At 43.0% G+C, this 17287-nt stretch overlaps 1 protein-coding gene and 1 long non-coding RNA gene across 2 annotated transcripts in view; one reads left to right on the top strand and one right to left on the bottom strand.

Moving 5' to 3' along the window:
- LOC122782883 overlaps window positions 1-17287 on the top strand; it is a 30421-nt gene that overhangs the window by 11230 nt on the left and 1904 nt on the right. The gene's annotated exons all lie outside the window — the stretch shown is intronic.
- Window positions 1432-14635, bottom strand: hivep2b (HIVEP zinc finger 2b). The gene is made up of 7 exons (XM_044047402.1): window positions 14457-14635; window positions 8046-11992; window positions 6716-6873; window positions 6392-6567; window positions 5857-5955; window positions 4978-5765; window positions 1432-4176 (listed from the first exon to the last, which is right to left on the bottom strand). The coding sequence occupies exons 2-7, from the start codon at window positions 11895-11897 to the stop codon at window positions 3769-3771; spliced, it is 5481 nt and encodes a 1826-aa protein (XP_043903337.1). The 5' UTR covers window positions 11898-11992; window positions 14457-14635; the 3' UTR covers window positions 1432-3768.

The raw sequence follows: 17287 nt of genomic DNA, 5'->3' as shown, positions 1-17287 counted from the left end.
CATACACTACAGCGTCTCTGTCTCTGTCTCTGTCTCTGTCCAGGACACCCCACGTACAGAAAACAGATCGGAGACCTCATGTGATTGTTATCGCATTCATCAGGAATTTAGCCCAGAGTGAGCCACAGAGCAGCTGAGTGAACAACGTGTGTGAATGCAACCAGGATTCTCCATCACTTTTGAGCCTTTTCTCTTAAGATCCCAATCAGCCATTTTGAGTGAAGCCTCTGCTGCGTTAAACTAAGGCAGGACCGCTTTTATTATGAGCTGCAGTCCTGTTAAAAGCCATATAATTATTCTCACAAATGGGTCTGACAGGCCGAGTCACTGAGCAGGAAAGAAGAAAAAAAATCTACCATGTCTCTGATTGGTCAGAATTAGAGCAGTCCTCCTTCCCAACACTCAGACGAACCGACATAATGTGCTCTAAGATCAGTCATTTCACTGCTTAACACATTCAGCATTTACTTCCAGTACAGTACTGTGTGTGTCCTGTGAAACGAGTGGAGAGGATGCTTGTTTTAATGCAGTCAAACACATCCTGAAGATGGTTGAATATTATCCACAAGGTGAAAACTATTTTTGGAAGCGTTCATTTATTTCCCTTGCACCGTGTTATGACTGCAGTGATCATTTTTCACTAGACGATGTCCCCTGCAAGAGTCCGTCCTTTTTTTTTTTTAGTTTTTTACCTCCTCACAGTTGCCCTCAGGGTAAATTGTGAATGAATTCATGTGAACTCTTCCCTGTGTGCTGTAATTATAACCATAGACTGTTTATAAAAAATAATGGACGCAGTCTTTAGGTCTGAGAGGTGAAGTGGGACGGAAGTAGCAGTTGGCCAGGGAGCGAATAACTTGCTGGGAAAATGAGCCTACAACTCACTTGGATTATAGCACAGATTTAAGGGTATAAAATCACTGTATGTAATTTTTCAAAACGTTTCTTTAATTTTTAGTAAAATGTGATACATGTGTGATTGACAGCAGACAAATTTGTACATAAATAAGCAGCTAATTTATAGCCATATCTGTAAAACCCAATATCATTTTGAACTGATTAACAAATTATTTCCAAGAGATGTTTGGTAAATTACTTTAAACTTTATTTAATGCATGTTAATTAAAACATATACACATAAATCTTAACTTAAGGGTTAGGAAAACACTACAAATTGGTTTGGGGACCCAAAAAACTCTCCCATGTGTGGGTCTCGACCCAGTGTTTGGGAATCACTGGTTCTTTAGGTGCGTGGTTACTGAGAACCTCTGTCGTGTCGCTGGTCAAACCCGCAATCCTTGAGGAGTTTGCTTAGCAACCAGAAGACTACGTCCACTCTTATATGCAGTCTATGATTTGAACAACAATGAATTGTGCAGGAGGAGAAGCATAGATGCCATAAAAACATGAAAAAGGCTCCAACACACGTCCTTGGGTTAGAAGTATATTCTTTAAAACAATTTTTTTTTTTAATTTAATCTGTAAAAGTAGAGCACCAAACAATAAATTCCCCATAGCATAAAAGAGGCACTCCGTCCTGACTAACCACTTTTGATGCAAGTAGCTAAACAATGGATTGGCTACTGAGGATATTTACCTCAAAAAAACAAATTCTTAGCTGAGAGGTAAAAATGATTTGTCCTCCGTGTGTTTTACAGGGAATTCCATAGACATGAGAGGCACAATGCAGTTCAGTAAATATGAATACACAATAAAAACAAAACACAAACACAATCTGAGTACATTTGTATGCAACGGCAAAGAAAAGGCTTCGTTTTCCCTTCACATTTTTATGAGCATTCTGCACCATTACCACAACAAATAAACATACATAACCATGAACTCAAAGCTACATACATCTTTAGAAAGGGAAACACAAAATTAAAGCAGTGCACCTTGTAAATTTTTTTTATGTAAACATGAGTGAACAAAGTGGTTTTTTTTTTTTTCTGATTTTTAAATCCATTCTTAAACTGGTAACATAATAATACCGCTTGAAGATTTTCTCTTTTTTAAAGATGACACACACGGTGTTCGCAATCAACACTGTGCTATTTTTGCCCTCATTTAACCTCTGATATATTTATATATATGTATATATATATATATATGTATATACACACATATATAACTGCAGACATTGTACCTCTTAAAGAGATATAAACAATCCACATAAAAAGTTTTCAGAATTCAACACTGCAAAAATAGTTTAAATCATAAAAATACAGGTATATATACAGAGAAGAAGTAATGCATTTGGTGAATGATTACTTTTACATTTTGAGCTGAAGAAGCACAGTAATATTCAACCAACTCACGATGTTAAACGTCATTACTTTAGTTACAGTAAGTGATATCGATTTATCCAGTTACACTTGAAATGCGAGAAAAACGGGATTCACTCGTCATCGTAGCCCCTTGAATTTGTGTGCAACGTCTTTCACACAATGAGAAATGAACGAAGTAGAAGGAGGGAAAGAAAAAAAAAACACAACTGGAATGTTTTCAAAACCACACGAGAACGTGACACGTTTTACTCCCCGTTTTTTACCGACCGGTAACCGTCGGTTAAACGTCAAAGATGAAAGAATGAAAAGTGCATCGTCAAAACTCATAAAATGCTTATGGTCATAGAAGAAGAGAGAAAAAAGCCGTCCGTTTAATCAAAGCAAAGACGTGAGATCAAAAGCAATGCCAACGTGGCTCACTGCATAACTGCATCACTGCTGCATAAGTACAGATATACCATATAAATAGTAGTCAAATATTTACCAGTATCAATAAGTGCTTACGTTCTAATATATAAATACATCTTACAGTATTCATAATTACATAATAACGTCCTCTATTTTTGTGCAATAGCAAATACCATGCGTTTTTACCAAGATAAAAATCACAACATTAAGAAAAAATGCAACATAAGAAATATTTTAGTGTTAAGATTGTTTCACATGAATCAAGCTGCATTCGTCTGTCAGCACGAACGGACAGAGCAAAAAAGAAAGAGCTCTCCTTCGAGCGATCTCTCTCCGACAGCGCCGACGAAATAAAGTAGTACCTCGACCGTTTTCCTTACTCAGCAACTCTCTGATAAAGAAAATGATGAAAAGCAAAAAAGGCACAGACCCTTGCCGCTTGATTAGAAGCACCAAACTGCACATTAAGCGTCTACGTAAAATTTGGTCAGACTGTTTCATAATACACATACTTTTCCCATACTTTTCCTTATAAATAGTCTTTATTTACTGCACTACTGCATCACACCTTGATATGATTACATTAAACAGTCTATTGTTCAAAGTACACATACAGTAAAATACACGGTTTAATGCATCTAAGAAGGAGTATAATGTTAAGGACATTTGTACAGAATCCATAAATATAATTTATGTGCAATTGTACGCAAACAACTATATCAACCAAAGGCATATTAGCATTATATCTTTCCATATTGCACCAGCACCCAATAATGATTCTCCAACTTGCAAAACCATCTTGCTGCTCATCCAGTTTCTTCAAAGAGTCTCCAAAGAGAAGCCCACATAGGACTGGACGGTTCTGCTCGTCACTGCAAAGGCTTGATCTCCACTCAGATCTTAAAGGAGCTGTGTGGGTTATGTGCACGACCAGAGGAAGTGTTATTATATTGCCTCTAATGGGATCAAGATGAGGTTATGTGCATAAAGGGCTGAGCACGATAAGTCTGCAGGTGTAGCAGGAGGGCTTTTCCGATCTTGGATTAGACCATGGAACCAGAAACACAGGTGCTTAATGAGGGTCTTCTGTGGTGATCTTCAGCGAGGCGATGGCTTTCAGACACGTTTGCACGCTCTCCTCCTGTCTGTTGTCCCTGCCGCCTAAGTTGAGGCTTTTCTCCTGAGTGGACATCTGGCTCTGACCTCTCATGTCCTCTCCTCCCGCCTCCGTCTCGTAGACAGATCCCTCTCTGCTGCTGCAGCGCTGGCCCTCGCTGCTCTGAGGGCTCGGTGCCGAGGAGGGGTTGACATCAGTGTTGGAGGAGGGTGGGGAGTGTAACATCTGGAGCGCTCCGATGGGAACAACAGGGAGCAAACTCTGGGCCTGCTGCTGGGAGTGCAGAGGGAGGTGGCTGAGGATGTTCTGGTGATGAGAATTGGCAGCACCAGGCAAAGTTGAAGCCAAGCTGCTCCTTTGATCCTGAAATGACATATTGGCAGCTTTAGGAACAGTTTCAGCAGTGCCAAGATCATTTCTTGTGAAATGTAATTGGACCAAAGACAGAAATGTCAAAAAATAAAATATGATTTAGTAAAAAAACAAAAACAAAAAAAAACAAGGTTAAACGCTTGAATGATGTACTATATATTTCATCCACAACAGAATAATCCCAAAAATTGGACATTTTAATAAAAGAAAAAGAACAAAATAAAACAAATAAACTTTTAGCCAGGTATGTTTCAAGCTTATGGCTAAAACTTATAGGTGTTGTCTAACAATTGTCAAACGATTGTTGCATGCTAATGCTAGGGCTGCAGCCAATGACTTTTTTTTGGTAATTGAATCACTGATTATTTCAAAGACTAAGGGACTAATCGGAGAACGTTAAAAAACATTTCTAGACAGAGTTAGTGGAGGCATCAAACACAAAGGCCTGTGTCACGTTTGTCACTCCCAGCAGAGATGGTTCGAAAGTGACTCGCGTCTTTTAAACACGATGCTGTTCAGCTCCACAGCATGGAAAAGATGTGCGATGAGGTAACCGCCATTCTTTCGTTCATTAAATTAATCTGCAACTAATTTTGTCACAGATCTTTGTCAACAATGTTGGCTAATCATTTGCACCCCTTGCAAACACATGCCAAACTAAATATTGATAACCATTTCCACAGTGGTACATCGCAGCATTAACCATATAGCACTTTAGTTAAATACCTTGCTTAATTACACATAAACTGAAAAAAAAATAAAAAAATGGGATTAAAGTCCTAGTTTACATACCATTTCCATTTCAAAGGCCCCTTGTTGTTGAGCCATCTCCATCTTTGCTTGATGTCTGGTCTTATCACCGCTGCCTTTGTGTTGGTGCGAGCCTCTGCGTGGTGAAACTGCTCTCAGCACAACCCTCTGCCGGCCCCGGACTGAGGATTCTCGTTTCCCAGCCAGTTCTGATCCAGGAGACATGGGTCGCTCGATTGAGCCCGGGGAGAGGTGCTGAATGGGCGAGAAGCTGGGTGAGCTGGGCCTCAGTGGTGAGGTGTCCCACCTGGGAGAGGAGCGACCCCGTGGGGAGAGCTCACGTCTCGGAGATGGATAACGCAGACGTGAAGGGGACGGCTCCCTAATGGGAGATTCCCAGCCAGGAGAGAGCAGGCAAGAGGAGTAAGGGTCAAACAGGAAGCTGGCCTGGTCTGGAGAAAGCATGGTCAAAGAGTCCTCATCCACAGACTTCTCTCTCTGGTCAGTGGCGAGAACAGGTCGATGGTCTGAGCCCGTCTTCCTGCGTGATGGCTGTTGGCCGAGGTCGGTGCCAGGCAGAGACGTGAGGGAGCAGCCGTGAATGACAGCAGTGGCTGTGACTGACAGAGAAGTCACCCCACAGGACTGAGGACTTGTGCTTCTTGAGCGCAACTTTGGAGTGGAGTCACCTTCATAGTCATCCTCCTCATCATCGTCCTCGTCGATTTCGTCTGCTTCTTCGTCCATTCCGTCAGACTCCTCTGCATCGGAGAACTGATGCTTGGTTGTGACCGTCACCTCTGTCTTTGTCTCTTGTTGGATATCGTCAACTTTTGAAGACAAAGGCATTAGTTTAGCTACAGTTTGGAATGGATTCTGATAAAAATGTGTGCAGGTTTAAGAACAATGCCAGTTTCTTACCATGTTCCTGCATCTCTGTCTCATCCATCGTCACTGACACTCCCAACTCAAGACATTTCTTCATGTGTGCCTTTGACTTCATGTGTTTAGTCAGGTTTCCTTTAGAAAAATGAAATCAATACACGGTAAGGCTTGTGGTTTTTGGTACTAGTTTCGACCACAAAAGTGTAGAAAGCTGATTTTTAATCAGAGTGACAACTAAAATTTGTTAGTGAAAATGAGTTTTTTTAAACCACAAGAGTTTGAAGAAAATCGTCAATCAAAATCAAAAGTAAGAAATGAGGAGATGGTGCAAAGATTTGGTGTTTTCTCGTTCTGTTTTAAAGAGCACACTCTTTGCAATTTCTATTTTGTTCATTTAATGTATTCAAAATGGGCTGTTAAAGTGCAGATGTTCTCAGCATCACATAGTGGGGGCAGAGCCAAACCATTAAAAAATAGTCACAAATATGCTAATGTCTTTTATGAACCTAAACATACATTTTGATCATCTCTACTAAGTGGAAGTCATTTGTCTTTTGCCACACATGCCCACCTTTAGTTTTAAAAGCGAAGTTGCAAACTCTGCAGATGTACGGTCGCACGTCTGTGTGGGTCCGGATGTGTTTTTTCAGCATGCTCGGCTTCTTACAGCGAATGCCACACTCCTCGCAAATGTATTTACCGCGGCCCCGACCTCTCACATACACATAGTCTTCATTGGACTTGTACCTGAAAAATGGACACAGTCTGAATTGCATTAACTGAGTACAAAACAAAAGCTTGAACGGGCTAAAAACAGCAAAAACATCTAAGGTTGTTGCTGTATGTATATGCTGTCAGCAGAATTTTTAAGAATTATGATAATATCGTCACTGACCCTCCCTCGAAGATCTTAATGCGAGTTGGCACGGTTTGTGTTGTGGATGCCTCCCTCTCCTTCCACTCCTCCTTGGCAGTTTTCACTTTGCTGCCAATATCTTTCACCTTCTTCCCGTAGGTGATGTCCACCTCTTTGGGCTCCGGTTTCCTCTGCAGCTGAATCAGATGAACAAACGTTTTGTTAACATCCATTCCAAGTAGACACCGTATCGACAGCGTAATGCGATGCTTGTGATATTGTATGGCACACATGCTGTTACACGGCATGTTGGGCAAACATGCATTATGCTGCTGCAGGGAGAAGAAAAAACAACCCCAATTTAATTTTTGTATTCTTTTGAGAAGGCATGAATTTATGTTATAAAGTTTTCCAATCTTATCAGCCTAAAAGGTTTGGTATTTTCACTGCCAGCACGTATCAGATTATATACGGGAAATGCAGCGTAAGGTATCAATCAAAACTCTGACATTATAGCCAAAAGCTCTTTCCACACACTTGCCAATGGTGACTGACCCTCCAGCCAAAAGATTTGTAGTGTGCACTTTGCCAAAATTCTGAATAACAAGGTCCTTGTAACTTTTTCTATTTCCAACTTATCACTTACTGAGATGGAGGGTCACCAAGGAGGAAAGATACGCATTGATTATAGTTTTAATTTAAAAGTTATGTTGATGTCAAAAGAATAGCAACAAGTGTTTAAAGTTTTAATGTTTGTGGTTGTATGAGGTACTGACCCTCGCTCTCACTGAAAACATGGCTGCCAGCAGGGACACAAGAAAAAGCAGACTTCTCTTAAAAGAGGCTCACCTAATAAAATGAAGGCCTTCATAATTGCTTCTATTTTGTCTCTCCATTAGACAGCTTTTTCCGACTGGATGCTGACGTTTGTGTTGCTTTGTAAACTACTCACTCCCCACACCCAACTCCACAGAGAAAATCAGCAATTTTACTTCAACTACTGCTGATGTGCTATTTTGTTACTTCTGTGTTTAAAAATCCTTTATTCAGATTTACCTATATACCTCCTAAAAACACAGATTTTTTTTTCTATGGACTTCTATGGAGGACTGAGAAAAGTGAGCACTTTATAAAGTTAAGTTTCCAGTCACAAAAGGCTGTCAAATGATAAGATAAGGCGTAGACATCGTTGACTAAATGGGCTTGGATTTCATTAAGTGAGCCTTTTGTTAAGTGGCTATAATCAGTTTTTTCCTTTAGTGCCTGCTGGCAGCGTATGTTTTCAGGGAGAGCGAGATTCAAACACTTCAAAAAAAAAAAACTGAACTATCCTTTTGCAAACAGTGCAAAAACATTATATTTGTCTCACCTGTTCCATGGTCTGCCTCCACAAGATGAGGGATGAAACCAGTTTCCCTGTGCCAGACTGACACATGGCCGCCACCGTGTACATCACCTTGTCTCCCCTGTTTTTGGACCGCAGCAGAGCCAGAGCGGCGCTGGTGCTCAGCTCAAGAGGGTTTGGGTTGTGGGAACTCACACACCAGGTGGCGTAAACGGAGAATAAAGGAGAATTGCTGTGAGAGCAGCTCGGCTTAGTGTAGTTGAGGTAACACCAGCTCACACCTGTCGTTGTGCGAAGACTTGGAAACTGAGATAACACCCGCGAATGCTCAGTGTCTGAGATCAGGATGTCTTGACTGGTAACCAGCTGTGCCGTCACATCCATCTTCACTTCTTTATCCATGCCAACATCTCTCACATCTCTCACTGATATCATAGAATAGGGAGGAGAGATGGTTTCCTGGGAGCTACTTTCCATAGCTGACTCACCACTGAGGTCAGTGGCCTCTGCCACTTTTTGCGGAAGTGTGATAAATGTACTCCAATGTGAGTCCAGTGTAGATGCACCCTGCACCTCTGACCTGTGCCCCTTCTGGTCACTCAAATTACATTTCCCCAGCTCCACAGCACTCAGCTCCTTTACTATCTGCCCAAACATTCGCTCCTCTTTCACACGTTTTTGTTGCTTGACTTCCATGAAAAGGTCGAGGCTGCTAGCAGGGGATAGCATCCGCTTGTTCGCACCACCACTGGAGGCATTAGTGGTCGAGATAGTTCTAGAAGTCAGAGAGAGAGGGATGCCCGTCTTAAGCTTAGTCGACGACAAATCAAGGGCTTCGACACTGAGCGAGTGCGGCGATGTTCTGGTGTAAGCTAGTCCATTGTGAGAGTCAAGATTTCCGGACAAACGCAAAGTCTGATGTTTCGAGGTGACTGTAACAGAGCCGACCCCTTCATACTGATTGTCAAAAACCTGGGATACTGAGGTGTATGTGATACTGCCATAGGATGGCACATGGGTTTGTATTCTTACTGGAACTAGCAGGCTTGGATGTGACAGCTGGGGAAATGTATTCCCAGTGGAGAATATTGGCAAAGTCTGTGGCAGGGCGGCGAGTGCTGTGAATGGAGGGGGGGTGCTGCTGTGATACTGTGCTAACACTTGTGATGGGACTTGTGTTACTTCGGTGTCCATATTCAGTGACTCCTGTCGCACCAAGTTTCCCCTCCTTCTCTCCTTCAGAGCGGAGTGGCCGGCACTGATGTCCACGTGTCTAACTTTGGATGCTGAAGAAAGACTGCCATAGTCAAATGATATGCTGCGTACCTCTGGGAACTCCTTGCGCAAGTTACACGGCGCCTGCTCTGAGGAGGAGCGTCTCATTTCATGTTGTTGACGCTGGGTGAGCACAGAGAGGGAGTGCCCACTCCCTGGCACAGCTAAGAGCTCGAGTGGTTTGCCAAATTCATCTTGTCTTGCAGGAGAGACTGACTTCAAGCTTTCCTCCCTGTCAAAGGAGAAGGTGGAGCTATAAGACAAGTTGCTGTCTTGGCTCGGACTGCGGGAGAGACTGGTGCAGGCAGACTCAAAACTAGACTCACCAGAAGAGTGCTCAATATCAGCTAGGCGGAGCCGTTTCTTCTTTGGAGGGAGTTTTTCTGGAGGGAATTGTGCTAAAGTTTCACTCCTTTGAGGCCACTGAAACTCCTCCACGTGCTTCTCTGGCTCCTTCACCTGCACCTCTGGAACTTTTTCTGGACTGTCAGGCTCTACAGTGACCCTGATCTCTGGGACCTGTATGTTGGGCTGTCGTACCAGTTTGGGGACCATTTGAAACGATTGCCGTTGTCTACTATCACTTCGTTCCATCTCATATGATTCACTCGCCTCCATAGCTTGAAGTTCCTGCCTTTGCCCATGATACTTATAGGATTCTGACTGTTCACAGTGAGGCCTGTTTATGGAGTTTGTGTGCTGAATAACTGAAATTACATTCCCTAAGGTTTTTCGAGCAGATATTTCAGGGCTCACTGATATGTCCATGTCACACCTGTCAAGCATACCCAAATGTCCTTTCCCTAAAGCAATAATGCCCATTGCAGCTTGTTTTGTGTCATAATCCTTAGTTGAATCAAACATGTCATCACACAGTTCATGTTGACCCTCATACTGACAGGGCAAATCCTCCTCTTCCCGCTTCTCTTTCCGACGCTTTCGCGTTGCCAGTTCCATTGCATGTCTCTGGTGGCTCATATAAGATGCCATAGAGGGATAATTTTCCATTTCCATTCCTGAGGGTGAACTGCCGCACTCGCTCATCTTTCCATGGCTGTCAGTGTCTGCGTGCGCATCGTGTGCAGTGAGTTCGAAAGCAGCTTGCCGCCTGAGTCTCCTCATGCCCCCGGTGCTTGTTCTCTCATCAAACGAATGGCTGCCTCTGAGGGCTTGAGGCGTAGTCAGACAAACTGCTGAGGACGTTGGCATTGAGTTGCTCCTGATCAGAGGGCCCACATCAGAGCCAGGGTCTAACTGCGGTTCTTTCACTTCCTCCTGTGCGAATGACTTTGTGTTTATTTTGATTGAGTCAACTGTGTCCTTCTCCTGGGTGAAAACACGGGAAACACCTTTTTCTGTGTGTTTCCTAATATATGCACTGGAGTCTGTGCTGCAGGCCACAAAGGCTGTCATCTGTTTAGGGCTTGGCTTGTAACACTTTCCAAACATGATTTCTTGATAGGACTTTGCATTGGTATTCGGAGGACCAGTCTGGTGCTCGGCACTCTCGGAGCGCGAGAAGTATCCAGAGTCCGTGCTGCCCTTGCTCGACTGACTTGGAAGGGACAGATTGTGGTCAGAGTCGCTGCTTCTTTTTTCAGACAGGCGAAGTGCAAGCCTCTGTTTGATTGTGCAAGATTGAATTGCACGGTTAGCCTCAGCACTGGCAGAAGGTGCATTGATTTCTTGGGCCTGGGATGAACCATCCTGAGCTGACATGGAAGTGGCTCCCTTTTTCTGAGCAATGAGATTCAGTACTTTTACAGCGGTGTTATCTGATCCCTCCACTGGAGAGTCCAACAGCAGCAGTGGGTCGTTAAGAGTGTCCTCGTCCGTGTCCGTGCTTTGCTCAGCATCAGAGAATAACTCTCCTTCCCCTTCAAAAGACCCCTGGTCTGCATTGGCATTATAAGTACCTAGTTCAGAGAATGGCACGGTTCCAGCTTTGACCAAGTGAGCGTGGGACTTTCTGTGTTTGTATAAATTACTCTTGGTTTTGAAGGAGAATCCGCAGGGGACACAAGGATAGGGCCGTTCCCCGGTGTGTGAACGAATATGTTTCTTAAGCACACTGGGTTTGGCACATGCCCTTCCACAGTAATCACAAACATACTTCCCAGGCTTTTGTGGTTTCTGTTCCACCTTACACACAGGTTCCACTTTGTCTGACAGCTGATCCATCCCTGAATGGGAACACTGTTGTTGGACTTCAAGTGAACTTGAGGACTTCCTGTGAGATGCAGGCCCCGGGGACTGTGCAGGGACTAACTGGCCTACAGCTTTCTGTTTACCTATGAGAAATTGTTTTGTGGCCTGCACTGGATATGAAGACACCTCATACTCTGAGTGGCTTGTGGACTGGGATTGGGAGTGCTGATCTTCTAATTGTAGAGATTTCCCTGAGTCAGACATTTCTTTGAAACCACACGTGTCTCTGCTCGGAGCTTCTTGCAGTTGTTGGTGCCACCCTTTTCCTTCCAGCTCGACCGATGGACTCCTCCTAGTCTGTACAGCCTCTGGTGTGCATTTTTTCTGTACAATATTACTGTCTTGACCCTCTGTGGAGCTTTTCACCCCTGCAGTAGTTTCAAGTGACTCCATGAATCCAACGTCACTTTCTTTGGGATTGATTTTCAAGGGCAATATCTGCTATGTAACTGCAATGTACATGTGATTTGATTGTAGGGAAGGGTCATCTGAAAGAAATAAGACAGAAGTGAGAATTAGACAATTTGAATGTGCGATGTGAGCGTCAATCGTCTACATAACATGCATTAGAAAAGTAACCATGATAAAAAAATGAAAGTTTAACCCTCAACAATGTGATGGGTGTAAAGAGACCCAAGTGCTAATCCACTACTTTGGAATCAGTACTATTCTAGACTGTTTACCAAAAATCCTCCTCATAAAATTGGACTGTAAAAGTCATAATGAGCTGAGTCACAGCAGGAATGGAAAAAGAATCAGGCTGTTTATCAGCCTCTTTAAAAACCAGTGGCACCTTATGTCAACACTAGCAGATATTTAAACCTTGCTGACCCCTAAGTATGCACCTGTGGATAAAGACACATGCCAATACTACTGTATGTCTCTCATCATCATCTTCGTGGTAGTGTGTGTGTGTGTGAGCTGAGTGAAAATCCTATGGGAATCATTGTCATCATCATCATCACAGCTTTTCCTTGCATGCTTCAACAATCTCAAAATTATGTCTGCATACGATTAAATTAATTAGAATCCTTCAGAGCTGTTTTTGAAGGCACTGTAGGACACTATTGACATACTTGGTGTCATACTGATATAGGTAAAAAACAACAACCCGTAAGCTACAGGTGTTTAGCACACATTAGTGCTGCATACCACAGCATTTATAGCCAAGGCTGACTTGTCGTGCCTATGCCTAGATCAGTCTTTTCACTGAATTTGAAAAAAAATAATCTCCTCTCAAGGTCTACATGCCAGAACATGATCTGCCCGCATGAAATACATCAAACTAAATCAGACACGAGACATAATGTTGGAAGGAAACACATTTGTAGTGAGGTATGAGTTTGTGTGCCCGGCACACACCGCTAACACTGTTTACGTGGGCAAAAAAAAGTATGACGAGTCTAACTACTGTGAAAATGAAAATACAAAAGAAATTCCAGCACTGTATCAGCAACTGTTGTGTCCCAGTGCCGTTATGCTGAGCTGCACACCACCCTTTACTGTACACACTGTACATAAACACACCCGACCTCAGCAAGTAGCATCATCGCACCCGTGGTGAAAGTGAAGCAGTTTCACGGCTACACTTTCATTTCACACCGGAGGGGACGTGTCTCTGAGGGCATGTCGTTTCCATCATCTCAGTTTCAAATGCTGTGTCCTCCCTAACGAGGTTATGTAAGATTATCTGGTTCAAACCCTCTGAGTTCCCTTTAATTAGGACATCCTCCGACCCTCGCTCTCTTTTTTTCTCTCTCTCTCTCTCTCGCTCACTCTCTCACTTTCTTTGTTAGCACACCGCATGCTTCTCCGGCACAAAACCAGAGGATATGAATCCAAGGTGACTCGAGATGAAGACTCGAGAGATAGCTTGGAAGGATGACCATTTCTAAATATATATACGTATTGTTTTAATAAATGTTAATTCCCTCTTTTGCCTGTTTGTGGTCCAGCAGCTCTGCTTGCAGGCAGACTAGAGGGCAGCACAAGAGACAGGAAAAAAAATTGATGAAGGCTTACAGTATGAATGATGGTGAGAGGGGCGGCCGTGGACTGGAATGATCCATGTTCCAACACAGGGAGGTTTACAGAGGTAAACTAAGTGGGGTGCCTGGGGGTAACAACATACAGAGGCCTGGTAGGGAGCTCCCTTTCAAGGTCGGTCTGACCTCATTGCTTAGTTTCCATCCTCTCTGAGCCATGAGAGGAGGGAAGGGGTATATGGGTGCAGAGTGACAGCCAGATAAGACCCTCAGAAACAATGCATACCTTTGAAGTAACCACGATAGAGAGGGAACAGAGCTGACATGTTCAGACTCTCATTGACAAGTCTCTGTGCAGATTTGTAGACTTTTCATACCAGCAAGCCTTTCACTGCACATTTCTCTCACTCCCAGTAACGAGCACTAACCCATAGGAAAATATATGACACGGCAGCAATGACGTGCAACAACAGGAGGCAGGTGGGCGGCAGTAGGTGTGTTTCGGGACAATTGTGGGCAGAATGTGGTACAGTATGTCTGCATGGATGGACAAATGGCTTAATTGTGGAGGCATTTATTTGAGCAGGCGACATCCGTGGCTCACATACCTTAGTGATTTCATACACAAGAGATGAAAATTAGCAAAAGAAAGAAAGAAATGCAGGCTATGAAGATACATTACATCATTAGACGCCAATTGGCCATTAAAGGGAGCAGGCATGAAGCTGCACGCTGACAACAAATCCATAAATATCATGGGGAGATGACCGGCTTGAGAGGCTGGATGGTAAAACCCTCTGTGGTACACTAACAGCAGCACAGCACATTGCATGCAGACTCAATCATCGGCTCTCACTGTGATCAGAATGGCATAAAGCACAGGATCTGATGGAGGAGGGAAAAAAAAAAAGGCTTCGGCGCATACAGTAGCTGACATTCAGACATCAAATATAATCCTCATACAAACCTGGCATTTGGATAGTCCCTGTCCCATATCGACAGTCACATGTGACATTCCTCATACTGAATACTCCGTTTCTCCATTCTCCTCATGCCCGGGTCACAATAATGAAATAAATTAGCAAGGCAAAGTCCCATCAGTCATGAAGCTGCTGGCTGACTGGGTGTACATTAGAAGATCTATTGATGCGAGCTAGTCACCAGAGAAAATACCCAACCGTGACGCGCGGACCCAGGCACAAAAATAGCAAAGGGGCCCTGGGAGGGATTACACAACAGCCCACGTTAAAGGACGCTTTTCCTCTCTCGCTGTGTTTCAAAGAGTGAGGCAGCAGCAGCAGCTGCCTCACTCTGCACACAAAGTGGGGAGGAGGATATCATGATGTAGAGAGCCGGAGAGATACAGTCCATTCATCCACTTATTTTAGCCCTAAATTGTGTCATCTGGTAAAGACAGATTCACTCAGGTACACATATATACATATTCATATATATATATTCATATATATATATATATATTTATATGCAAAGCAGAGGAGATGTGAAAAACTGACAAGTGCCTTGAAAGACGCTAATCACATGGTGCAGCAGCAGCTCTGAATGTACACGATCCTATTCAGCGCGTACATTGAGAGGAACTCAATGAAAAAGACAGCATGTGGCTCACTGTGAGGACATGTTCTCCAAATCCTGAGACACCCACAGCCTTTTTCAGAGCCAGTTCTTCCCGTCACGACAGGATTCGCTTTGTGAATGGAGCGAGGGGTGTCATTAACGCGGCAAAAAAAAAAGAGAGAGAGAAAAAAACGAAAGAAAAACTAGGACAATGCTGCAGATTATGTGCAGCTGCAGTGTGAATGTAATGTATGAGTTCAGCATGACATATGCCATTACTGCCTCTTTGACAATATTTTAATGGACAAACTGATATAGTATGTCTTATCTTGTATTTTACAACTGAACATCCATCGTATATGTAAATTATTAAAGTGTGCGTTATATTTTCGAATTGAGACTTACAAGAAGAAGTTTCTGAGAAAGGGACAATTCAGGTTTTTCGATGTGTGTTTGTGACAAACTGTATGCTACTGTCCAGTCGTCCGGAAACCCCAACCCCAACATGGGATTTCAAAATGGCTGCCACTCGTCAAAACACTACAGTTACTGTAAATTGCACTTCTGTCATATTTGTCATACACATAGTACTGTACAATTTGTATCAGTGGACATGTTGCTACGCTGTTTAAATGTGCAAAATCCTGTGTTGAGCATTATTAGTGACTTGTCTTTAAACAGTCCTTTTTCTGCCTGGGAACTTAAGTTTGTGTAGCTTTGTAAGCTGCTCACTCTCCTGCACCAAAGTCCATTGATCAAAACAGCAGTTCATTCATTTCATCATTAAGTTCACGTGTGTTATTTTGTTACTTCAATGTTTGAGATCCTTTGTTCTGTCACTCAAACTTGCAAAATAAGGCAGCAGTAAACTAACAGCTCCTATGTCCCCACAAAATAAAAATGCTTATTTTCTTACTTGACGCTGGTGCAGGAGAATGAGCACTTTAAACTTATGTTTCAAAGTTGGAAATTGCTATCTTTTTGCCGAAAAAAACCCCCTATTTTTAAGATATCATAGACTTATAATATCTACTCTACTTCAACACAGGTAGAACATTACAAATTCTACTTCAATTGTATTCGTAAGTGTTAGTTGGATAAATGCTAGAGCATGCTAGAGTTATCAATTTGACTGATTGATTTTGTCATTGATTTTAAACCATAAATGCACGATCACTCTGTGTCATTTGTATGAAACTTTGGCCTTTTAATACAATACAGTTGACAGAAGTAAAAATACTTCACCTCCTTGGACCATCCTCCTTCAGTTTCACTCTTTTGCCATTGGGTGAGAACAACTGGGTGCCTCTATGAATAGGAGTCCTTGGCTTCCACCAGCTGTGCTTACTATGGTTAACAGAGGTCTTAGATATAAAGCTTACACAGCAGAAAATAAGGCTTTAAACTTATGTAACCTCTTATAGTTGAACTTCACCTCAAGAGTTCAAAAATCTTTCCCCAGTGGCAAGCTTGTATTTCCCGCACAGCAGAACTGTAATTTCACAGTGCATTTCCCTCCCTGTGCACCAAAAAAAGCAGTGAATGCAGCGAGCGTGTATTGACAGAGTCGCTCCACAGTATGGAATTGCAGAGCGCTATTATTAGACATAGCCTCTAACAAGCTGAAGATGAAGTTGAGGCTAACTACACTGCACTGCTGCTGCGGCGATCCATTATACTGGATTCCGTATCTGGAGGAGCAGTGCTAAAATGGCTGATACTCAACGTGCAGTGAAGGTCAAGTCAGCCGTCGCTATAAATACAATGGTCTGTCCCTCAGGATGTTCCACACTGCCGGGCATTTCCCCGCGATCTAAAGCCGCACCGGGGCTCACTCATCGACTCAGACGTGCCACAAATGTGCATGTGATCGAATGCCACACATGCACCTGACTGCGAGCTGGCCTCTAATGGTATTATTAGTGGCAACACAGGCGGGAGGGGAATAGGGGCACAGAGGGGATAACAGAGAGTGTGTGTGTGTGTGTGTGTGTGTGTGTGTGTGTTGTTTATGAATGGAAGGAATGAGGTTTTCCTCCCCACTGGCTGCAGTTGTTGTCATATGACGGACTGAGATATCACATACAGGACATACTGAACAAACAGCTGAACACCAATGAATGCTGCGTATACCCTTAAACCCCTCTACCAGCTTGATGCATTATTAAAAAAAAAACAAACATATATATATATATATTTATACACACACAAACATAATAATCA

The sequence above is a fragment of the Solea senegalensis genome, linkage group LG16 (genome assembly GCF_019176455.1).
Source record: "Solea senegalensis isolate Sse05_10M linkage group LG16, IFAPA_SoseM_1, whole genome shotgun sequence".
In the NCBI taxonomy this organism is placed as follows: Eukaryota; Metazoa; Chordata; class Actinopteri; order Pleuronectiformes; family Soleidae; genus Solea; species Solea senegalensis.
This window is presented reverse-complemented; position numbering and strand designations above follow the sequence as displayed.